This window comes from Oncorhynchus tshawytscha, linkage group LG24 (genome assembly GCF_018296145.1).
Source record: "Oncorhynchus tshawytscha isolate Ot180627B linkage group LG24, Otsh_v2.0, whole genome shotgun sequence".
Classification (NCBI taxonomy): Eukaryota; Metazoa; Chordata; class Actinopteri; order Salmoniformes; family Salmonidae; genus Oncorhynchus; species Oncorhynchus tshawytscha.
In genome coordinates this window covers 32,756,816-32,783,255 of record NC_056452.1, presented here as the reverse complement: position 1 = coordinate 32,783,255, position 26,440 = coordinate 32,756,816, and the positions used below count along the sequence as shown (strand labels likewise).

Genomic DNA, 26,440 nt, shown 5'->3' with positions numbered 1-26,440 from the left:
TGGATTGAGACCACATCATCAACCATAATGGCGCTGCTAATAGCGCTATATTAAAACCACTGTTATTGAAGATAGATTGTTCAGAGATTAAATTATTAAAATGTAAATTCATTATAATTTCTACACACTTTCTACCTGGTTTAAATCGTTTAACTTCAGACTGGATTATTCCTATTTATTTAATTCAGACACCCTTCGCAACCTCCGACCCACCCATCGCTGCAGTGGACCGTCAACCTGCAGCATATCAGACCTATTCAAAGAACGAAACCCCCCTTTCTGACCACCAGACTTCTAAAGCGTCCTAAATGGCAACCTGTTCCCTATATAGTGCACTATAATTTAGTATATAGGGTGCCATTTGGTATGCATTCCTCACATATTATTATTATTATGAATGGGAGTAAGGGGTGGTTTTATCTGATTATTGTGTACGTTTTGTGGCCTCTGATTCAGCGAGTTTCCTAACTGCCGTTCCCTTTCCAAGCAGGACCGACATGGGAAACCCATGATGATGTCAAAGCGGATCAAACCGGGATTCCGCTCCCGTCCCCAGCGCGCTCTGCTCTGTTGCTCTACAGCAATACTGAGGCAAATAGAAAATGCGGCAGGTGCCATTTTCACACGCATGGGTGTAGAAGTGGAGTACTAATAGTTGAGGAAATATGGACGGTGTTCATTTAGGTGTTTCATCCACAATACAGTACAAGCAAACGCAGCATATTTCCTTGTCATAGTGAGGTCTCCCCTCAGCTGCTTAATTCTCTGCCCTCCAGATCCAGCTGCTCTCCTACTGATGGGGCTCTGACAGTACAGACGGACCCAACGCGACCGCGACACAACCATCCCTCCTAAAACGGAATATGCGTAAACGCACGGCACATTTTGGGGAGAGACGCCGCACAGTCACAGCAAGCAACTAATGAGACAATAGCCTATTTCTCACCATCAACCTAAAATACATATCGTGCTTCGTGGTCGGTCTGGAACGTTCCGGGGTTTCCTTTTCGAGACAGTTCGTCCCCCCGGTGTGATATTTGACAGGTCTCTTTGTTGGGTGGAGTCAAGTCCGGAATTCTCGATATTGGAATCATCACTGGCATCATTTCAGGTGGGTGAAACAAACCGCGTTCTTTACGCTGTTTTCATGGTTATACTCCTACACGCGTTACGACATGTTCAAATATTGCATGTGAATTTTGAAATGTTAATGATGAGATATAACTGGGTTATCGCTTATTGGCCTTAAAGTATTATAGAATCATTGTAGGCTAAGGAAGGGCGAGTGGCTGTTACTTTCTAGCGGAACATAACCCATATTGCCATGTTGATAAGCATTTGCAGCTCCCCAGCTGCACGGTTAGATATGTCGAATGAGTCCCATAATAAGCCCTATAATTAAACCTATGTTTAGTGTTTATAGTGTCCGGATATAAATGTGTGTGGGGTTATCAAACCGTAGATGATGGCCGGGTCTGTAACAACGTTATCGGTTACCACCGGGTTGGGCGCACCCACAATGGAAAATAATTATATTCAATAACCTAGTAGCCTAGTCTCTCTCTAGTACCCAACCCCGGCCGCGGCAATGCTGGGCCGTGAAGGCCCTCTAAAAAAAAAAACTATACATTATACTGAATAGACAGAAGGCTCCACCTCAAAATATCTGGCCTTTATTTCCAAATATGAATAGAGAAAAGAGAGTCCACTAAGACGGTATATGGAGCAGCGGGGGCTCGCTGAGGGTGAGCTGGATGTACTGTAATGGTAGGATGGGCTGTTTCCCAGTCATGAGGGTGAGCTGAATGTACTGTAATGGTAGGATGGGCTGTTTTCCAGTCATGAGGGTGAGCTGAATGTACTGTAATGGTAGGATGGGCTGTTTCCCAGTCATGAGGGTGAGCTGAATATACTGTAATGGTAGGATATGCTGTTTCCCAGTCATGATGGTGATGAACAGAGCTGTAATGGTAGGATGGGCTGTTTCCCAGTCATGAGGGTGAGCTGAATGTACTGTAATGGTAGGATGGGCTGTTTCCCAGTCATGAGGGTGAGCTGAATGTACTGTAATGGTAGGATATGCTGTTTCCCAGTCATGATGGTGATGAACAGAGCTGTAATGGTAGGATGGGCTGTTTCCCAGTCATGAGGGTGAGCTGAATGTACTGTAATGGTAGGATGGGCTGTTTCCCAGTCATGATGGTGATGAACAGGGCTGTAATGGTAGGATGGGCTGTTTCCCAGTCATGAGGGTGAGCTGAATGTACTGTAATGGTAGGATGGGCTGTTTCCCAGTCATGAGGGTGAGCTGAATGTACTGTAATGGTAGGATGGGCTGTTTCCCAGTCATGAGGGTGAGCTGAATGTACTGTAATGGTAGGATGGGCTGTTTACCAGTCATGAGGGTGATGAACAGAGCTGTAATGGTAGGATGGGCTGTTTCCCAGTCATGAGGGTGAGCTGAATGTACTGTAATGGTAGGATGGGCTGTTTCCCCAGTCATGCGGGTGAGCTGAATGTACTGTAATGGTAGGATGGGCTGTTTCCCAGTCATGATGGTGATGAACAGGGCTGTAATGGTAGGATGGGCTGTTTCCCAGTCATGATGGTGATGAACAGGGCTGTAATGGTAGGATGGGCTGTTTCCCCAGTCATGATGGTGATGAACAGAGCTGTAATGGTAGGATGGGCTGTTTCCCAGTCATGAGGGTGAGCTGAATGTACTGTAATGGTAGGATGGGCTGTTTCCCAGTCATGATGGTGAGCTGAATGTACTGTAATGGTAGGATGGGCTGTTTCCCAGTCATGATGGTGATGAACAGGGCTGTAATGGTAGGATGGGCTGTTTCCCAGTCATGATGGTGATGAACAGGGCTGTAATGGTAGGATGGGCTGTTTCCCCAGTCATGATGGTGATGAACAGAGCTGTAATGGTAGGATGGGCTGTTTCCCAGTCATGATGGTGATGAACAGGGCTGTAATGGTAGGATGGGCTGTTTCCCAGTCATGATGGTGATGAACAGGGCTGTAATGGTAGGATGGGCTGTTTCCCAGTCATGATGGTGATGAACAGGGCTGTAATGGTAGGATGGGCTGTTTCCCAGTCATGATGGTGATGAACAGAGCTGTAATGGTAGGATGGGCTGTTTCCCAGTCATGATGGTGATGAACAGGGCTGTAATGGTAGGATGGGCTGTTTCCCAGTCATGATGGTGATGAACAGGGCTGTAATGGTAGGATGGGCTGTTTCCCCAGTCATGATGGTGATGAACAGAGCTGTAATGGTAGGATGGGCTGTTTCCCAGTCATGAGGGTGAGCTGAATGTACTGTAATGGTAGGATGGGCTGTTTCCCAGTCATGCGGGTGAGCTGAATGTACTGTAATGGTAGGATGGGCTGTTTCCCAGTCATGATGGTGATGAACAGGGCTGTAATGGTAGGATGGGCTGTTTCCCAGTCATGAGGGTGAGCTGAATGTACTGTAATGGTAGGATGGGCTGTTTCCCAGTCATGAGGGTGAGCTGAATGTACTGTAATGGTAGGATGGGCTGTTTCCCAGTCATGAGGGTGAGCTGAATGTACTGTAATGGTAGGATGGGCTGTTTCCCAGTCATGAGGGTGAGCTGAATGTACTGTAATGGTAGGATATGCTGTTTCCCAGTCATGATGGTGATGAACAGAGCTGTAATGGTAGGATGGGCTGTTTCCCAGTCATGAGGGTGAGCTGAATGTACTGTAATGGTAGGATGGGCTGTTTCCCAGTCATGATGGTGATGAACAGGGCTGTAATGGTAGGATGGGCTGTTTCCCAGTCATGAGGGTGAGCTGAATGTACTGTAATGGTAGGATGGGCTGTTTCCCAGTCATGAGGGTGAGCTGAATGTACTGTAATGGTAGGATGGGCTGTTTCCCAGTCATGAGGGTGAGCTGAATGTACTGTAATGGTAGGATGGGCTGTTTACCAGTCATGAGGGTGATGAACAGAGCTGTAATGGTAGGATGGGCTGTTTCCCAGTCATGAGGGTGAGCTGAATGTACTGTAATGGTAGGATGGGCTGTTTCCCAGTCATGCGGGTGAGCTGAATGTACTGTAATGGTAGGATGGGCTGTTTCCCAGTCATGATGGTGATGAACAGGGCTGTAATGGTAGGATGGGCTGTTTCCCAGTCATGATGGTGATGAACAGGGCTGTAATGGTAGGATGGGCTGTTTCCCCAGTCATGATGGTGATGAACAGAGCTGTAATGGTAGGATGGGCTGTTTCCCAGTCATGAGGGTGAGCTGAATGTACTGTAATGGTAGGATGGGCTGTTTCCCAGTCATGCGGGTGAGCTGAATGTACTGTAATGGTAGGATGGGCTGTTTCCCAGTCATGATGGTGATGAACAGGGCTGTAATGGTAGGATGGGCTGTTTCCCAGTCATGATGGTGATGAACAGGGCTGTAATGGTAGGATGGGCTGTTTCCCCAGTCATGATGGTGATGAACAGAGCTGTAATGGTAGGATGGGCTGTTTCCCAGTCATGATGGTGATGAACAGAGCTGTAATGGTAGGATGGGCTGTTTCCCAGTCATGAGGGTGAGCTGAATGTACTGTAATGGTAGGATGGGCTGTTTCCCAGTCATGATGGTGATGAACAGGGCTGTAATGGTAGGATGGGCTGTTTCCCAGTCATGATGGTGATGAACAGGGCTGTAATGGTAGGATGGGCTGTTTCCCAGTCATGATGGTGATGAACAGGGCTGTAATGGTAGGATGGGCTGTTTCCCAGTCATGAGGGTTAGCTGAATGTACTGTAATGGTAGGTAGGATGGGCTGTTTCCCAGTCATGAGGGTGAGCTGAATGTACTGTAATGGTAGGATGGGCTGTTTCCCAGTCATGATGGTGATGAACAGGGCTGTAATGGTAGGATGGGCTGTTTCCCAGTCATGATGGTGATGAACAGGGCTGTAATGGTAGGATGGGCTGTTTCCCAGTCATGAGGGTGAGCTGAATGTACTGTAATGGTAGGTAGGATGGGCTGTTTCCCAGTCATGATGGTGATGAACAGAGCTGTAATGGTAGGATGGGCTGTTTCCCAGTCATGATGGTGATGAACAGAGCTGTAATGGTAGGATGGGCTGTTTCCCAGTCATGATGGTGATGAACAGGGCTGTAATGGTGGGATGGGCTGTTTCCCAGTCATGATGGTGATGAACAGGGCTGTAATGGTAGGATGGGCTGCTCTGTAGGCAGCAACACCAGGTGGGAGAACCAAGCCCACTCTAAGTCAGAATGTCCATTGTACAGTATATCTAACTACCTTGGAATGAAATAGACCTGTCTTTCTGATGGGGATGCAGGATTCCCCATTAAGCCAGTATTTTCCAGTGTCTTCCTCACTAAACACTAGCAGCAGAAACATCAATCACTGGGATTGTGAGACTGTGGGAGTGATTTTATTATTTATTGGATTTACCCTCTGACTAACAATCTTTACTATGCATTTAGGAACAACTCGATGTGGGATGCAGACAGTCAGGCAGACCTGCAGACACTCCTGTTCCTTTTCTATCGCTCAGTCAATGATATCACATGATGATATTCCTATCGCTCAGTCAAAGTCAATCACATAGTAACATGGCTTGACCAACAGTAGGGGAATACCGGTCTGTCACTAAATACATTTCCAATGTGTACAGCCATAGCAGTTATTTCGGTCTTGAAACAGACTACGAATGTCAGACCTCTTGGCTCCATGTCTTTTGAGCTTCTTCTACACAACTGAACATGACAAGATAATCAACCGACTCTTCGGAACTTTCTGAAGATGATAAGATATTCAACCGACTCTTAGGAAGTTTCTGAAGATGACAAGATAATCAACCAACTCTTAGGATGTTTTATGGTTCTGGCTTCATCAGTCATATTTCTACTCAACCCCAAGATTATCATCAACACCTTGGCAATGTTCCTCAGGTGGTTTGGTCACAATCCTAATGTGTGATTGGAAGTTGAGTTCAGAATCTAAAATAACGCCTAGGTTTTCTTACCTGGTGTTTAATCTTTATTGCCCGTGAATTCAAATGTGTGGCCAACAACACACACACACACACACGGGGGGGGGCACATGCACACGAAAGTACATGCCCCCCCCCCCCAAGCCTCTTGACCTAACGTCTCTTTGTGTTCCTATCCCAGGTCATCATCATGAAGGACAGTGTGGTCAACAACAGCACAGCCAGCATCTCCCACGCCAGGAAAGCTGTGGAACAACTCAAGATGGAGGCTTGTATGGACAGGATAAAGGTAAGTTAGTTTGGGTTAGAACTTATACAGCACATTACAGACATGGAAAGCAACGCAATGTGCTATGAAGATAAAAAACTAAAGTGACACAAACTGAACAACTAAAAATCACCCTGAGGAAAAGCAAAGCTAAAAATGTGTTTAAAGATCTCTGGCAGGCTACTCCAGAGGCTGGGGGCATAGTAACTAGAGGCTGGGGGCATAGTAGCTAGAGGCTGGGGGCATAGTAGCTAGAGGCTGGGGGCATAGTAGCTAGAGGCTGGGGGCATAGTAGCTAGAGGCTGGGGGCATAGTAGCTAGAGGCTGGGGGCATAGTAGCTAGAGGCTGGGGGCATAGTAGCTAGAGGCTGGGGGCATAGTAGCTAGAGGCTGGGGGCATAGTAGCTAGAGGCTGGGGGCATAGTAGCTAGAGGCTGGGGGCATAGTAACTAGAGACTGTCTCCCTATGCCTCATGGTCCTAGGTTTTGGGGTAGTTAAAAGGCCAGAGGATCTGAGGGACCTACTGGGTACATAACATAAAGCATGTCTGATAGGTATTGAGCTGCACAATGGTGGATTGATTTAAAAACCAATAGTGGAATCCTAAAATGAATTCTAACACTCTCAGGCAGCCAGTGCAGAGACCTTAACACCGGTGTAATGTGTCCTCTCCATCTGGTCTTGGTCAGTACCCGTGCTGCAGCATTCTGTAGACCAGACAGGAGAGCATTACAGAAGTCAAGCCTGCTTGTAATAAAAGCATGGATGAGTCTCTCTGTATCAGCCTGAGAGAGAAACGGTCACACCTTGGCGATGTTCCTCAGGTGGTTTAGTCACATTCCTAATGTGTGACTGGAAATTGAGTTCAGAATCTAAAATAACACCTAGGTTTTCTTACCTGGTGTTTAATCTTTATTGCCTGTGAATTAAAATGTGCGTCCAGATTCTCTGTCTGTCCAGAAGAACATCATGGTCAACAGTGTTGAATGCAGCCCTAAAATCCAAGAGTACATGGACAGAGAGCTGTTTGACATCTGTGTTGACTCTAGGATCATTTACCACTAACTAAGACTAGGGATCCATTACTATGTCACTAGGGATCCGTTACTAAATCACTAGGGATCCATTACTATGTCACTAGGGATCCGTTACTAAATCACTAGGGATTCGTTACTATATCACTAGGGATCAGTTACTGTATCATTAGGGATCAGTTACTATACCAATAGGGATCAGTTACTATACCAATAGGGATCCATTATTATATCACTAGGGATCAGTTACTGTATCATTAGGGATCAGTTACTGTATCATTAGGGATCAGTTACTGTATCATTAGGGATCAGTTACTATACCAATAGGGATCCATTACTATATCACTAGGGATCAGTTACTGTATCATTAGGGATAAGTTACTGTATCATTAGGGATCCGTTACTATGTCACTAGGGATCAGTTACTATACCAATAGGGATCAGTTACTATACCAATAGGGATCAGTTACTATACCAATAGGGATCCGTTACTATGTCACTAGGGATCCGTTACTAAATCACTAGGGATCCATTACTATGTCAATAGGGATCAGTTACTATACCAATAGGGATCAGTTACTATACCAATAGGGATCCATTACTATGTCACTAGTTACTATAATCACTAGGGATCCAATAGGGATTACTATACCAATAGGGATCAGTTACTATACCAATAGGGATCCATTACTATGTCACTAGGGATCCGTTACTAAATCACTAGGGATCAGTTACTGTATCATTAGGGATCAGTTACTTTATAACTAGGGATCAGTGTTGGGATCCATTACTATGTTACTATACCAATAGGGATCAGTTACTATATCACTAGGGATCCGTTAGTATATCATTAGGGATCAGTTACTGTATCATTAGGGATCCGTTACTATATTACTATTGATCAGTTACTATATCACTAGGGATCAGTTACTATATCACTATTGACCAGTTACTATATCACTAGGGATCAGTTACTCTACCACTAGGGATCTGTTACTATATCACTATTGAACAGTTACTATATCACTAGGGATCCGTTACTATATCACTGTTGATCAGTTACTATATCACTAGGGATCAGTTACTATACCACTAGGGATCAGTGTTGGGATTCATTACTATGTCACTAGGGATCAGTTACTATACCACTAGGGATCAGTGTTGGGATCCGTTACTATGTCACTAGGGATCAGTTACTATATCACTATTGATCAGTTACTATATCACTAGGGATCAGTAACTATATCAATAGGGATCGGTTACTATATCACTAGGGATCAGTTACTATGTCACTATTGAGCAATTTTATACCACTAGGGATCAATTACTATACCACTAGGGATCCGTGATGAAATCACTAGGGATCAGTGTTGGGGTTAGTTACTATATCACTAGGGATCGGTTACTATACCACTAGGGATCAGTGTTGGGTATAGTTACTATATCGCAAATGATCAGTTACTATATCATTAGGGATCAGTTACTATATCACTAGGGATCTGTTACTAAATCACTAGGGATCCGTTACTATATCACTGTTGATCAGTTACTATATCACTAGGGATCAGTTACTATACCACTACAGATCAGTGTTGGGATTCATTACTATGTCACTAGGGATCAGTTACTATACCACTAGGGATCAGTGTTGGGATCCGTTACTATGTCACTAGGGATCAGTTACTATATCACTACAGATCAGTGTTGGGATTCATTACTATGTCACTAGGGATCAGTTACTATACCACTAGGGATCAGTGTTGGGATCCGTTACTATGTCACTAGGGATCAGTTACTATATCACTAGGGATCTGTTACTATATCACTGTTGATCAGTTACTATACCACTAGGGATCAGTTACTATACCACTAGGGATCAGTTACTATACCACTAGGGATCAGTGTTGGGATTCATTACTATGTCACTAGGGATCAGTTACTATATCACTATTGATCAGTAACTATATCAATATGGATCAGTTACTATATCACTAGCGATCAGATACTATACCACCAGGGATCAGTTACTATACCACCAGGGATCAGATACTATACCACCAGGGATCAGTTACTATACCACCAGGGATCAGTTACTATACCACCATGGATCAGTTACTATACCACCAGAGATCAGTTACTATACCACCAGGGATCAGTTACTATACCACCAGGGATCAGTTACTATACCACCATGGATCAGTTACTATACCACCATGGATCAGTTACTATACCACCAGAGATCAGTTACTATACCACCAGGGATCAGTTACTATACCACCAGGGATCAGTTACTATACCACCAGGGATCAGTTACTATACCACCAGGGATCAGTTACTATACCACCAGGGATCAGTCAGTTACTATACCACCAGGGATCAGTTACTATACCACCAGGGATCAGTCAGTTACTATACCAGGGATCAGTTACTATACCACCAGGGATCAGTTACTATACCACCAGGGATCAGTTACTATACCACCAGGGATCCGTTACTATACCACCAGGGATCAGTTACTATACCACCAGGGATCAGTTGCTATACCACCAGGGATCAGTTGCTATACCACCAGGGATCAGTTGCTATACCACCATGGGTCAGTTGCTATACCACCAGGGATCCGTTACTATACCACCAGGGATCAGTTACTATACCACCAGGGGTCAGTTACTATAACACCAGGGATCAGTTACTATATCACTAGGGATCCGTTACTATATCACTAGGGATCAGTTACTATACCACTAGGGATCAGTTACTATATCACTAGGGATCAGTTACTATATCACTAGGGACCAGTTACTATATCACTAGGGACCAGTTACTATATCACTATTGATCAGTTGCTATATCACTAGGGATCAGTTACTATACCACTAGGGAGCAGTGTTGGGTATAGTTACTATATCGCAAATGATCAGTTACTCTATCACTAGGGATCTGTTACTCTACCACTAGGGATCAGTTACTATACCACTAGGGATCAGTTACTACATCACTAGGGATCAGTTACTATATCACTAGACATCCGTTGCTATATCACTAGGGATCAGTTACTATATCACTAGGGATCCGATACTATATCACTAGGGATCAGTTACTATACCACTAGGGATCCGTTACTATACCACTAGGGATCCGTTACTATACCACTAGGGATCAGTTACTATATCACTAGGGATCAGTTACTATACCACTAGGGATCAGTTACTATATCACTAGGGATCAGTTACAATATCGCTATTGATCAGTTACTATATCACTTGGGATCAGTTACTATATCACTTGGGATCCGTTACTATATCACTCGGGATCCGTTACTCCATCACTAGGTATCAGTTACTCCATCACTAGGTATCAGTTACTCCATCACTAGGGATCAGTTACTCCATCACTAGGGATCAGTTGCTATACCACTAGGGATCATTGTTGGGATCAGTTACTATATCACTAGGGATCTGTTACAATATCACTCGGGATCTGTTACAATATCACTCGGGATCTGTTACAATATCACTCGGGATCAGTTACTATACCACTACGGATCAGTTACTATACCACTAGGGATCAGTTACTATACCTCTGGGGATCAGTTACTATACCACCAGGGATCAGTTACTATTTCACTAGGAATCTGTTACTATATTACTAGGGATCCGTTACTATATCACTAGGGATCAGTTACTATATCACTGTTGATCAGTTGCTAGAACACTAGGGATCCATTACTTTACCACCAGGGATCAGTGTTGGGTATAGTTACTATATCGCAAATGATCAGTTACTATATCACTAGGGATCAGTTTCTATATCACTAGGGATCAGTTACTATATCATTAGGGATCCATTACTATACCACCAGAGATCAGTTACTATACCACTAGGGATCCGTTTCTATACCACCAGGGATCCGTTTCTATACCACCAGGGATCAGTTACTATACCCCCAGGGATCAGTTACTATACCACTGGGGATCGGTTACTATACCACTGGGGATCGGTTACTATACCACTGGGGATCGGTTACTATACCATCAGGGATTGGTTACTAAATCACCAGGGATCCGTTACTAAATCACTAGGGATCTGTTACAATACCACAAGGGATCCGTTACAATACCACAAGGGATCAGTTATTACATCACTAGGGATCTGTTACTATATCACTAGGGATCCGTTACTATATCACTAGGGATCCGTTACAATACCACTAGGGATCAGTTATTACATCACTAGGGATCAGTTACTATATCACTAGGGATACGTTACTATATAACTAGGGATCTGTTACAATATAACTAGGGATCCGTTACAATACCACCAGGGATCAGTTACTATACCACCAGGGATCAGTTACTATACCACCAGGGATCAGTTACTATACCACCAGGGATCAGTTACTATACCAATAGGGATCAGTTACTATACCACCAGGGATCAGTTACTATACCACCAGGGATCAGTTACTATACCACCAGGGATCAGTTACTATACCACCAGGGATCAGTTACTATACCAATAGGGATCAGTTACTATACCAATAGGGATAATTTACTCTACCACCAGGGGTCAGTTGCTATACCACCAGGGGTCAGTTACTATACCACCAGGGATCCGTTACTATACCACCAGGGATAAGTTACTATACCACCAGGGATCAGTTACTATATCACTAGGGATCAGTGTTGGGATTAGTTACTATACCACTAGGGATCAGTTACTATATCACTAGGGGTGGTATGTGTGTCTGATTGAAGGATCCGTGGCCTTTATACAGCTTGTTCAGCCTTTCTGTGTCTGATTGAAGGATCTCCTGTCTAATCACACAGGGAAATGTGATCTGTGCTCATGAGCAGTTCTCCACCTCCATCACAGGGATCTGCTGTAATTACAGACAGACAGTCTGGGATCCTCTCCCTCTGTAATGAGGGCTCTACTAAAATTACAGTCAGCCTTAACCACCCTGAATGCTCTCCTCTTGATGACACACCAAGAAAATGTTTAGGGGAAAATGCTGATGAAAGTTTAGTAGAACAGGAAGTAACAACCATTGTCAGACGCTGTTGGTGGATCTGTGTTAGTGGTGCCTGTAGCTGTGTGTAGCAGCTCAGATGGCTGAGGCTTCCACATTTACCCAGAGCCCCAGTCTTTCCTGAAATACAGCTGCTTCTCCTCTCTCCCTTGCTGAACTATAACCCTCCTCTAACCTCCTGTCCAGTGGACTACAACCCTCTTCTAACCTCCTGTCCAGTGGACTACAACCCTCCTCTAACCTCCTGTCCAGTGGACTATAACCTCTAACCTCCTGTCCAGTGGACTATAACCCTCCTCTAACCTCCTGTCCAGTGGACTATAACCCTCCTCTAACCTCCTGTCCAGTGGACTATAACCTCTAACCTCCTGTCCAGTGGACTATAACCTCTAACCTCCTGTCCAGTGGACTATAACCCTCCTCTAACCTCCTGTCCAGTGGTCTATAACCCTCCTCTAACCTACTGTCCAGTGGACTATAACCTCTAACCTCCTGTCCAGTGGACTATAACCCTCCTCTAACCTCCTGTCCAGTGGACTATAACCCTCCTCTAACCTCCTGTCCAGTGGACTATAACCCTCCTCTAACCTCCTGTCCAGTGGACTATAACCTCTAACCTCCTGTCCAGTGGACTATAACCTATAACCTCCTGTCCAGTGGACTATAACCTATAACCTCCTGTCCAGTAGTCTATAACCTCTAACCTCCAGTCCAGTGGACTATAACCTCTAACCTCCTGTCCAGTGGACTATAACCCTCCTCTAACCTCCTGTCCAGTGGACTATAACCCTCCTCTAACATCCTGTCCAGTGGACTATAACCCTCCTCTAACCTCCTGTCCAGTGGTCTATAACCCTCCTCTAACCACATGTCCAGTGGTCTATAACCTCTAACCTCCTGTCCAGTGGACTATAACCCTCCTCTAACCTCCTGTCCAGTGGACTATAACCCTCCTCTAACCTCCTGTCCAGTGGACTATAACCCTCCTCTAACCTCCTGTCCAGTGGACTATAACCTCTAACCTCCTGTCCAGTGGACTATAACCCTCCTCTAACCTCCTGTCCAGTGGACTATAACCCTCCTCTAACATCCTGTCCAGTGGACTATAACCCTCCTCTAACCTCCTGTCCAGTGGACTATAACCTCTAACCTCCAGTCCAGTGGACTATAACCCTCCTCTAACCTCATGTCCAGTGGACTATAACCCTCCTCTAACCTCCTGTCCAGTGGACTATAACCCTCCTCTAGACTCCTGTCCAGTGGACTATAACCCTCCTCTATCCTCCTGTCCAGTGGACTATAACCCTCCTCTAACCTCCTGTCCAGTGGACTATAACCCTCCTCTAACCTCCTGTCCAGTGGACTATAACCTCTAACCTCCTGTCCAGTGGACTATAACCTATAACCTCCTGTCCAGTGGACTATAACCTCTAAACTCCTGTCCAGTGGACTATAACCCTCCTCTAACCTCCTGTCCAGTGGACTATAACCCTCCTCTAACCTCCTGTCCAGTGGACTATAACCTCTAACCTCCTGTCCAGTGGACTATAACCCTCCTCTAACCTCCTGTCCAGTGGACTATAACCTCTAACCTCCTGTCCAGTGGACTATAACCTCTAACCTCCTGTCCAGTGGACTATAACCCTCCTCTAACCTCCTGTCCAGTGGACTATAACCCTCCTCTAACCTCCTGTCCAGTGGACTATAACCCTCCTCTAACCTCCTGTCCAGTGGTCTATAACCCTCCTCTAACCTCCTGTCCAGTGGACTATAACCCTCCTCTAACCTCCTGTCCAGTGGACTATAACCCTCCTCTAACCTCCTGTCCAGTGGACTATAACCCTCCTCTAACCTCCTGTCCAGTGGACTATAACCCTCCTCTAACCTCCTGTCCAGTGGACTATAACCCTCCTCTAACCTCCTGTCCAGTGGACTATAACCCTCCTCTAACCTCCTGTCCAGTGGACTATAACCTCTAACCTCCTGTCCAGTGGACTATAACCCTCCTCTAACCTCCTGTCCAGTAGACTATAACCCTCCTCTAACCTCCTGTCCAGTGGACTATAACCCTCCTCTAACCTCCTGTCCAGTGGTCTATAACCCTCCTCTAACCTCCTGTCCAGTGGACTATAACCCTCCTCTAACCTCCTGTCCAGTGGACTATAACCCTCCTCTAACCTCCTGTCCAGTGGACTATAACCCTCCTCTAACCTCCTGTCCAGTGGACTATAACCCTCCTCTAACCTCCTGTCCAGTGGACTATAACCCTCCTCTAACCTCCAGTCCAGTGGACTATAACCCTCCTCTAACCTCCTGTCCAGTGGACTATAACCTCCTAACCTCCTGTCCAGTGGACTATAACCCTCCTCTAACCTCCTGTCCAGTGGACTATAACCCTCCTCTAACCTCCTGTCCAGTGGACTATAACCCTCCTCTAACCTCCTGTCCAGTGGACTATAACCCTCCTCTATCCTCCTGTCCAGTGGACTATAACCTCTAACCTCCTGTCCTGTGGACTATAACCCTCCTCTAACCTCCTGTCCAGTGGACTATAACCCTCCTCTAACCTCCTGTCCAGTGGACTATAACCCTCCTCTAACCTCCTGTCCAGTGGACTATAACCCTCCTCTAACCTCCAGTCCAGTGGAATATAACCTCTAACCTCCAGTCCAGTGGACTATAACCTCTAACCTCCAGTCCAGTGGACTATAACCCCTCCTCTAACCTCCTGTCCAGTGGTCTATAACCCTCCTCTAACCTCCTGTCCAGTGGACTATAACCCTCCTCTAACCTCCTGTCCAGTGGACTATAACCTCTAACCTCCTGTCCAGTGGACTATAACCCTCCTCTAACCTCCTGTCCAGTGGACTATAACCCTCCTCTAACCTCCTGTCCAGTGGACTATAACCCTCCTCTAACCTCCTGTCCAGTGGACTATAACCTCTAACCTCCTGTCCTGTGGACTATAACCCTCCTCTAACCTCCTGTCCAGTGGACTATAACCCCTCCTCTAACCTCCTGTCCAGTGGACTATAACCCCTCCTCTAACCTCCTGTCCAGTGGACTATAACCCCTCCTCTAACCTCCTGTCCAGTGGACTATAACCCTCCTCTAACCTCCTGTCCAGTGGACTATAACCCTCCTCTAACCTCCTGTCCAGTGGACTATAACCCTCCTCTAACCTCCTGTCCAGTGGACTATAACCCTCCTCTAACCTCCTGTCCAGTGGACTATAACCCTCCTCTAACCTCCTGTCTAGTAGACTATAACCCTCCTCTAACCTCCTGTCCAGTGGACTATAACCCTCCTCTAACCTCCTGTCCAGTGGACTATAACCTCTAACCTCCTGTCCAGTGGACTATAACCCTCCTCTAACCTCCTGTCCAGTGGACTATAACCCTCCTCTAACCTCCTGTCCAGTGGACTATAACCCTCCTCTAACCTCCTGTCCAGTGGACTATAACCTCTAACCTCCTGTCCAGTGGACTATAACCCTCCTCTAACCTCCTGTCCAGTGGACTATAACCCTCCTCTAACCTCCTGTCCAGTGGACTATAACCCTCCTCTAACCTCCTGTCCAGTGGACTATAACCCTCCTCTAACCTCCTGTCCAGTGGACTATAACCCTCCTCTAACCTCCAGTCCAGTGGACTATAACCCTCCTCTAACTCCTGTCCAGTGGACTATAACCTCTAACCTCCTGTCCTGTGGACTATAACCCTCCTCTAACCTCCTGTCCAGTGGACTATAACCCTCCTCTAACCTCCTGTCCAGTGGACTATAACCCTCCTCTAACCTCCTGTCCAGTGGACTATAACCCTCCTCTAACCTCCAGTCCAGTGGAATATAACCTCTAACCTCCAGTCCAGTGGTCTATAACCTCTAACCTCCAGTCCAGTGGACTATAACCCTCCTCTAACCTCCTGTCCAGTGGACTATAACCCTCCTCTAACCTCCTGTCCAGTGGACTATAACCCTCCTCTAACCTCCTGTCCAGTGGACTATAACCTCTAACCTCCTGTCCAGTGGACTATAACCCCTCCTCTAACCTCCTGTCCAGTGGACTATAACCCTCCTCTAACCTCCTGTCCAGTGGACTATAACCCCTCCTCTAACCTCCTGTCCAGTGGACTATAACCTCTAACCTCCTGTCCTGTGGACTATAACCCTCCTCTAACCTCCTGTCCAGTGGACTATAACCCTCCTCTAACCTCCTGTCCAGTGGACTATAACCCTCCTCTAACCTCCTGTCCAGTGGACTATAACCCTCCTCTAACCTCCTGTCCAGTGGACTATAACCCTCCTCTAACCTCCTGTCCAGTGGACTATAACCTCTAACCTCCTGTCCAGTGGACTATAACCCTCCTCTAACCTCCTGTCTGTCTATAACCCTCCTCTAGTCCAGTGGACTATAACCCTCCTCTAACCTCCTGTCCAGTGGACTATAACCTCTAACCTCCTGTCCAGTGGACTATAACCCTCCTCTAACCTCCTGTCCAGTGGACTATAACCCTCCTCTAACCTCCTGTCCAGTGGACTATAACCCTCCTCTAACCTCCTGTCCAGTGGACTATAACCTCCTAACCTCCTGTCCAGTGGACTATAACCCTCCTCTAACCTCCTGTCCAGTGGACTATAACCCTCCTCTAACCTCCTGTCCAGTGGACTATAACCTCTAACCTCCTGTCCAGTGGACTATAACCTCTAACCTCCTGTCCAGTGGACTATAACCTCTAACCTCCTGTCCAGTGGACTATAACCCTCCTCTAACCTCCTGTCCAGTGGACTATAACCCTCCTCTAACCTCCTGTCCAGTGGACTATAACCTCTAACCTCCTGTCCAGTGGACTATAACCTCCTCTAACCTCCTGTCCAGTGGACTATAACCCTCCTCTAACCTCCTGTCCAGTGGACTATAACCCTCCTCTAACCTCCTGTCCAGTGGACTATAACCCTCCTCTAACCTCCTGTCCAGTGGACTATAACCCTCCTCTAACCTCCTGTCCAGTGGACTATAACCCTCCTCTAACCTCCTGTCCAGTGGACTATAACCCTCCTCTAACCTCCTGTCCAGTGGACTATAACCTCTAACCTCCTGTCCAGTGGACTATAACCCTCCTCTAACCTCCTGTCCAGTGGACTATAACCCTCCTCTAACCTCCTGTCCAGTGGACTATAACCCTCCTCTAACCTCCTGTCCAGTGGACTATAACCCCTCCTCTAACCTCCTGTCCAGTGGACTATAACCCTCCTCTAACCTCCTGTCCAGTGGACTATAACCTCTAACCTCCTGTCCAGTGGACTATAACCTCCCTCCTGTCCAGTGGACTATAACCTCTATCCTCCAGTCCAGTGGACTATAACCCTCCTCTAACCTCCTGTCCAGTGGACTATAACCCTCCTAACCTCCTGTCCAGTGGACTATAACCCTCCTCTAACCTCCTGTCCAGTGGACTATAACCCTCCTCTAACCTCCTGTCCAGTGGACTATAACCCTCCTCTAACCTCCTGTCCAGTGGACTATAACCTCTAACCTCCTGTCCTGTGGACTATAACCCTCCTCTAACCTCCTGTCCAGTGGACTATAACCTCTAACCTCCAGTCCAGTGGACTATAACCCTCCTCTAACCTCCTGTCCAGTGGACTATAACCCCTCCTCTAACCTCCTGTCCAGTGGACTATAACCCTCCTCTAACCTCCTGTCCAGTGGACTATAACCCTCCTCTAACCTCCTGTCCAGTGGACTATAACCCTCTAACCTCCTGTCCAGTGGACTATAACTCCCTCCTGTCCAGTGGACTATAACCCTCCCTCCTAACCTCCCTCCTGTCCAGTGGACTATAACCCTCCTCTAACCTCCTGTCCAGTGGACTATAACCCTCCTCTAACCTCCTGTCCAGTGGACTATAACCCTCCTCTAACCTCCTGTCCAGTGGACTATAACCTCCCTCCTGTCCAGTGGACTATAACCTCTAACCTCCTGTCCAGTGGACTATAACCCTCCTCTAACCTCCTGTCCAGTGGACTATAACCCTCCTCTAACCTCCTGTCCAGTGGACTATAACCCTCCTCTAACCTCCTGTCCAGTGGACTATAACCTCCTAACCTCCTGTCCAGTGGACTATAACCCTCCTCTAACCTCCTGTCCAGTGGACTATAACCTCTAACCTCCTGTCCAGTGGACTATAACCCCTCCTCTAACCTCCTGTCCAGTGGACTATAACCCTCCTCTAACCTCCTGTCCAGTGGACTATAACCCTCCTCTAACCTCCTGTCCAGTGGACTATAACCCTCCTCTAACCTCCTGTCCAGTGGACTATAACCTCTAACCTCCTGTCCAGTGGACTATAACCCTCCTCTAACCTCCTGTCCAGTGGACTATAACCCTCCTCTAACCTCCTGTCCAGTGGACTATAACCCTCCTCTAACCTCCTGTCCAGTGGACTATAACCTCTAACCTCCTGTCCAGTGGACTATAACCCTCCTCTAACCTCCTGTCCAGTGGACTATAACCCCTCCTCTAACCTCCTGTCCAGTGGACTATAACCCTCCTCTAACCTCCTGTCCAGTGGACTATAACCCTCCTCTAACCTCCTGTCCAGTGGACTATAACCTCCTAACCTCCTGTCCAGTGGACTATAACCCTCCTCTAACCTCCTGTCCAGTGGACTATAACCCTCCTCTAACCTCCTGTCCAGTGGACTATAACCTCTAACCTCCTGTCCAGTGGACTATAACCCTCCTCTAACCTCCTGTCCAGTGGACTATAACCTCTAACCTCCTGTCCAGTGGACTATAACCCTCCTCTAACCTCCTGTCCAGTGGACTATAACCTCTAACCTCCAGTCCAGTGGACTATAACCCTCCTCTAACCTCCTGTCCAGTGGACTATAACCCCTCCTCTAACCTCCTGTCCAGTGGACTATAACCTCTAACCTCCTGTCCAGTGGACTATAACCTCTAACCTCCTGTCCAGTGGACTATAACCCTCCTCTAACCTCCTGTCCAGTGGACTATAACCCTCCTCTAACCTCCTGTCCAGTGGTCTATAACCCTCCTCTAACCTCCTGTCCAGTGGACTATAACCTCTAACCTCCTGTCCAGTGGACTATAACCCTCCTCTAACCTCCTGTCCAGTGGACTATAACCTCTAACCTCCTGTCCAGTGGACTATAACCCCTCCTCTAACCTCCTGTCCAGTGGACTATAACCCTCCTCTAACCTCCTGTCCAGTGGACTATAACCCCTCCTCTAACCTCCTGTCCAGTGGACTATAACCTCTAACCTCCTGTCCAGTGGCAGTGTGAGGTTCCAAGGTCGTGATTCAAAGCAGTTTGATGTTTATTGTCATGGTTAGACATTAGGGTTAGCAATGTGGTTAAGGTTAGGCGTTAAGGCTCGGTGTTGGGGTTAGCAGTGTGGTTAATGTTAGGCATTCGGGTTAGCAGTGTGGTTAAGGTTAAGGTTAGCAGTGTGGTTAAGGTTAGGCATTAGGGTTAGCAGTGTGGTTAAGGTTATTTATTAGGGTTAGCAGTGTGGTTAATGTTAGTTATTAGGGTTAGCCGTGTGGTTAATGTTAGTTATTAGGATTAGCAGTGTGGTTAAGGTTAGTTATTAGGGTTAGCAGTGTGGTTAAGGTTAGTTATTAGGGTTAGCAGTGTGCTTAAGGTTTGGCGTTAGGGTTAGCAGTGTGGTTAGGGTTATCACACCTGTTCCTTGCTATATCTTTAGCTATGGTCTTTTACCATGGCAGATTCCTAACCATAATCCCCCCCCCCCAGGTGTCCAAAGCAGCAGCGGACCTGATGGCGTATTGCGACGCCCACATACGTGAGGACCCCCTCATCGTGCCCGTGCCCGCCTCGGAGAACCCCTTCCGGGAGAAGAAGTTATTCTGCACCATCCTCTGATGCCCAGTAGGGGGCAGACCAGCCTTAGGCCGGGCCCTGGTTCAGGCATGGAATAACGCCTGGCGTCTCCTCTTCTGTCTTCACCGTACCTGAAGCTAACAACACGCTGTGAACGTAACCAGGAAGTGACTGCCCTTTCAGCCTTGTAGTTTTTCAACTTTTAGAGATTTTTTTTCTTTTTTCTAATGGTCTTCAAGTGCAAATAAAAAACATGTGGACATGTTCTTCATGAAAAGGCATCTGATAAAATTAATAAATTCATCCACAAACACAAATATAATTACACATATCACAAATGTTATGATATAATCTTGAAGCCCATTGAAAAGATGGGCACAGTAAAGTGGAAGTGATAATTCCTTTCACAGTGAACTATCTTTACTACCAACTGGCATAACATCTTACTGGCTACTGTTGAATTGAGGTTGCCCAGGTACACACTGTTGTTGTTGGTCAGCTCTGTCCCTAGGGGCTGAAGGGTTGGGTGGATTAGATACCTTTTAAATCTGGCAACCCTAGTGAGCTTATTTGAGTGTAAAAATCCGACTCCAGTTATTTGAGAACTTTTCCCTCTGGAAAAACGTTATTCCAAATATAAATACATTACAGTACAACAACAACAATGTTGAAAAGGAAAATGTAGTTTTTTTGTTTTTGTTTTACACAATTGCAAAATTCAAGATGGTCTAATGCTGCACTCTGTTATCAGCCTGTCCCCTTGCTTGAGGAGACAATAGAGCAGTAATTGAGGACAAAAGAGAGCCCCCCCCCCCCTACTGTCATGAGAATACCTGAAGCACCTTTCGAGATGTACCTTTTTGTTAAGTAAATCATGTGATAAATGAGGTTCCAGGGAGGCTGGAGTGAGTCTTTAACGTCTCCTGTATCTTTGATAGGTTGGTTATTAGTGTTTTGGTTTGTAAAAGTCTGGTAGCTGTCCTCAAAATGTGCAGGTTTTCCAGAAATCCTGGTTGGAAGATTCCTGGAATTATGAGGGGAAAACAGGAAATCAGTAATGCTCCAACAATGATTCCTGGAATTATGAGGGGAAAACAGGAAATCAGTAATACTCCAACAATGATTCCTGGAATTATGAGGGGAAAACAGGAAATCACTAGTGCTCCAACAATGATTTCTGGAATTATGAATTAATTATGAGGGGAAAACAGGAAATCAGTAATGCAGGAAATCAGTAATGCTCCAACAATGATTTCTGGAATTATGAGGGGAAAACAGGAAATCAGTAATGCTCCAACAATGATTCCTGGAATTATGAGGGGAAAACAGGAAATCACTAGTGCTCCAACAATGATTCCTGGAATTATGAGGGGAAAACAGGAAATCACTAGTGCTCCAACAATGATTCCTGGAATTATGAGGGGAAAACAGGAAATCAGTAATGCTCCAACAATGATTCCTGGAATTATGAGGGGAAAACAGGAAATCAGTAATGCTCCAACAATGATTCCTGGAATTATGAGGGGAAAACAGGAAATCAGTAATGCTCCAACAATGATTTCTGGTAAACCAGCGAATTTGGGGAAAGTTTCCAGAATTTTGCAACCTTATTTGTTGGTTGTTAGAGAACAGCCTTAATTAGTGCTTTATGATGAGATGTTTTTATTATCAATGTGTATTTTCTGCTTATTATGCTAGATTATTTTATTTACATGCCTCAGGAAACAAACAAACGGTGGTATTTTTTTATTTGATATAGTCTTTAAACTTAAATGCTCTTTGAGTGTATACCCATGATATGCTTAAAGCACGTTAGTTCCCACTGTCCATTCCCCCCCGTCTACCAATCTAACTACCGTTTACTACAATATTAAACATCCTGCCATTTGACAGGTTAATTAAAGTAAGACGGGTTCATAACCTTTTGCCATATTATGTTGCTCTCAACACTCTGATCTATTTTACAACATCCTCTTTTCTGACTCAATACTCTAAACAATTGTGTGCTTTGACATTTAGGAAGAGTGTGGATGTTGTGAACGTGTCTACATATTTATTCTGTTTTCGGGCTACAGGAACCCTGTGCTTGAGTCCCATCTGTTGATATAGTGTTCCACATATCCCTTTCATTTACAGACAAATCCCCCTATTTTAACAGCTTTTTATACCAGCTCTTTTTGTATATCTGAAAGGGGTAGTGGGTAAAAACACAAGGAGAAATAAAACCCACCTAAAGACCTAGTCGTGATTCCTGCATTTTCACAGACCCTGTAACCAACATCCAGGTATCAGGTCTGTGTGAATGGACCCACCTAGTCGTGATTCCTGCATTTTCACAGACCCTGTAACCAACATCCAGGTATCAGGTCTGTGTGAATGGACCCACCTAGTCGTGATTCCTGCATTTTCACAGACCCTGTAACCAACATCCAGGTATCAGGTCTGTGTGAATGGACCCACCTAGTCGTGATTCCTGCATTTTCACAGACCCTGTAACCAACATCCAGGTATCAGGTCTGTGTGAATGGACCCACCTAGTCGTGATTCCTGCATTTTCACAGACCCTGTAACCAACATCCAGGTATCAGGTCTGTGTGAATGGACCCACCTAGTCGTGATTCCTGCATTTTCACAGACCCTGTAACCAACATCCAGGTATCAGGTCTGTGTGAATGGACCTACCTAGTCGTGATTCCTGCATTTTCACAGACCCTGTAACCAACATCTAGGTATCAGGTCTGTGTGAATGGACCCACCTTCCATTGTTTAACACCTCCCTAACTTGAAAAGCAACCAGCCCCCATTGTTTAACACCTCCCTAACTTGAAAAGCAACCAGCCCCCATGGTTTAACCCCATCCCTCCCAGTCTGCCAGTTACCCACTGATATGTATTAAAGGGGTGTACCTGCAGGAAAGTGGTCAATAAGAGGCTCATATAAACATGACCTTTTCTTTTTTACAGGTAATATACCACGTCTTCTGTCTGAAATGGGTAAAAGAGATGGAATAGTTGTTTCTCTATAGAGTGCACTATGGACAGCTGTCAACTCTGGGCCAACCCCTCTCATACACACCTGAGCCCCTGTTCACTATGTATGGTTAGACTCCGGTGTAACATCCAACGAGCAGTTATTCTAACCAGGCAACTAAAAATTAAGACACATTTTAAAGGCATTATACAGTTATTATACTATATACATATTACATCTCACCCTTACTTACTCCTCATCATATAGGATCTTACTACTGGTGTCCCCCAGGGCTCTGTACTAGGTCCTCTTTAATGTCTCATTACTGGTGTCCCCCAGGGCTCAGTACTAGGTCCTCTTTAATGTCTCATTACTGGTGTCCCCCAGGGCTCAGTACTAGGTCCTCTTTAATCGATCCTACATCAATCTGATGCCAAACCAGTCTATCCTGCTTTAACTGCAGAACATAAACATTTTGCCCAAAGCCATCTGATAATATTGAACTTTACTATTTTTGACATAACTTTTCTATGTTTCTTATTCCTTCGTTTTATTATAAAAACCGCTTCATTTGTTTCCTGAGCCTGTTCTCATCTATTTGTTGCCTGTTGTGTCCGGAGTGAGTGAATGAATGGTTGTGAATGGCACGTCTTTATACCTTACAGCCAACCAACCCAAGGCCTGCATGTTTCTCTCTATGCTCCATCCAGGTCTGGGATTGGTCAATTACGGAAACTTCGCCAGGATTCCAGATTTCCTGCTGATTTTTTTCCAACTGGGATTTCTGGGAAAAACCTGGGAATTTTGGGAAGGTTACCGGAAATGTCTGACAGTCTCCTCTTTTGCCGACAGGGTTCAAAGTATTTTAGAGGGTGCATCCGAAATGGCCCCCTATTTCCTATATTAGTGCACTACTTTAGACCAGGGCTCTGGTCAAAATAAGTGCACTATATAGGGAATATGGTGCCATTTGGGACTAAGACAGAGTGTGCAGTGTACAGTCAGTCAGTGTGTAAGTCATCAGTGGATGTTGGAGGCCTATTCTCTATGACACTGTCAACCCAAAGGCTTTTATTTTGTTTTCAAAAAGCACAATGTGTCAAAGCGTTGCCTGTTCGTGGTGGTAGATACCTATTTAGCACATTTTTTTTCAAAAACAAATACAAAAAATATTATTGTTATTATTAGTTGTATTTATCATTATTATTATTATTGTTGTAATATATCTGTGGCACAGCACTGACGATGACAACAACACGGTGTGTAGTGCTACTGATTGAGATTGTATGATACTTAGGTTTAAACCATTTATAAAATGTGTGATTGATACTCCTGAGTATTTTTTAACAAAAACTAATATAAGGGTCAGTTTACATGTTATATGATCCCTTTTTATGGTTCAGGTTTCATCTGCTTCAAACACTTTACATTCTGTAAAGAATCTAATTAAAATGGTTTTGTTTAGGCTTGCAAAATTCCAGTAACTTTTTCAAAAATCTCACGTTTTCCAGAAAATACCGTTGTAAAATTTACAAAAGTAATAAACAGCAAATACAGGCCTCGGGAAATCTGGGAATTTTTGGAAAGTTACCAGAATTTTGCAACCTTGTTTTTGTTGTTGTCGTTGTTCTTGGTACTTTACAGTAGTAGCCTAGTGTTTCCTCATTAGGTGTCATCTTTCCTAGCCTGCGTACCAGTCTGTTTGTGCCATTCTGACACTCTTTGATACCCAAGCTACACAATTCCTTGAACTGTCCTAGAACAGTCACTGAAACCAGATATTGGACTTAACTCAAACTTTAGTTTGTGTTTGTGTGAACTCTTCAGGGTCTCAAATCCAACAGACCTCAGTTAAAGGGTGGTGTCAAATCTGAACATGAAACATGGGATACGTCCCAAATGGCACCCTATTCCCTACAATAGTGCACTACTTTAGACCAGAGCCCTATGTAATGCCCTGGGTCCTGGTCAAAATAGTGCACTACTTTAGACCAGAGCCCTCTGTAATGCCCTATGGGTCCTGGTCAAAATAGTGCACTGTTAAGGGAATAGGGTGCCATTTGGGACACATGCATGGATTTCATGTCTCAAACATGAACTTTGCACGAATTTATTTCTGACTGAAGAGTCTTATGATGAGAAATATTGCCTATTTTAATGTCTTTGTTCCAAATGGCACCTTATTCCCTATGGGCTCAAAAGCAGAGGACTATAAAGGGAATCGAGTGCCATTTGGGATCCAACAATGTATAGATTATGGGTGCTTTACTTAATGCACATATTGTGTAGAGGTTTGGTTGCTTTAGACGCACAGCTGTGCAAATCAATGGAATTACTTATTTTAAAAATAAAATGTATAAATTAATTGCAGGCTTTGTATTTACCCCGTAGCTGGATCAACATGAATTAAATGAAATGGCAACCCAAGTGGCCTGTGGTCCCTTTCTCTATCATATATTTGATTATTTCAATTCATGCACAGTACCAGTCAAAAGTCTGGACACACCTACTCATTCAAGGGTTTTTATTTTTTTTAAACTATTTTCTACATTGTTGAATAGTGAAGACATCACAACTATGAAATAACACAAATGGGAATCATTGTTTACAAAAATATATATATTTCACCTTTATTTAACCAGGTAGGCTAGTTGAGAACAAGTTCTCATTTACAACTGCGACCTGGCCAAGATAAAGCAAAGCAGTGCAACACAGTTACACATGGGATAAACAAATGTACAGTCAATAACACAATAGAAAAATCTATATACAGTGTGTGCAAATGGAGTAAAGAGGTAAGGCAATAAATAGGCCAATAGTGGTGAAGTCATTACAATTTAGCAATTAACACTGGAGTGATATGTGCAGGTGAGGATGTGCAAGTAGAGATACTGGTGTGCTAAAGAGCAGAAAAACAAAAACAACACAGTTACACATGGAATAAACAAAACATACAATACAGTATACAAATCTATATACAGAATTTGCAAATGAGGTAGGATAAAAGAGATAAGGAAATAAATAGGCCACGGTGGCGAAGTAATTACAATATAGCAATTAAACACTTTAATGGTAGATGTGCAGAAGATGAATGTGCAAGTAGAGATACTGGGGTGCAAAGGAGCAAGATAAATAAATAAATACAGTATGGGGATGAGGTAGTTGGATGGGCTATTTACAGATGAGCTATGTGCAGTGATCTGTGAGCTGCTCTGACAGCTGGTGCTTAAAGCTAGTGAGGTAGGTACGAATCTCCAGCTTCAGAG

General features: G+C 44.9%; 1 protein-coding gene across 1 annotated transcript; it reads left to right on the top strand.

Annotated features, from left to right (window-relative positions):
- The first annotated feature begins 459 nt into the window (after positions 1 to 459).
- LOC112236097 (guanine nucleotide-binding protein G(I)/G(S)/G(O) subunit gamma-4) lies at positions 460 to 21,387 on the top strand. The gene is made up of 3 exons (XM_042305697.1): positions 460 to 1,111; positions 6,183 to 6,290; positions 20,118 to 21,387. Exons 2-3 carry the CDS (start codon positions 6,192 to 6,194, stop codon positions 20,244 to 20,246), a joined length of 228 nt encoding a protein of 75 aa, XP_042161631.1. The 5' UTR covers positions 460 to 1,111; positions 6,183 to 6,191; the 3' UTR covers positions 20,247 to 21,387.
- Positions 21,388 to 26,440: the final 5,053 nt, after the last annotated feature.

What these genes read in the sequence shown, in the direction of transcription:
- LOC112236097 (XM_042305697.1), top strand. Translation starts at nt 6,192, where the DNA reads ATGAAGGACAGTGTGGTCAACAACAGCACAGCCAGCATCTCCCACGCC. An exon ending in CTTGTATGGACAGGATAAAG is followed by an intron (nt 6,291 to 20,117) that starts GTAAGTTAGTTT and finishes CCCCCCCCCCAG; the next exon opens with GTGTCCAAAGCAGCAGCGGA.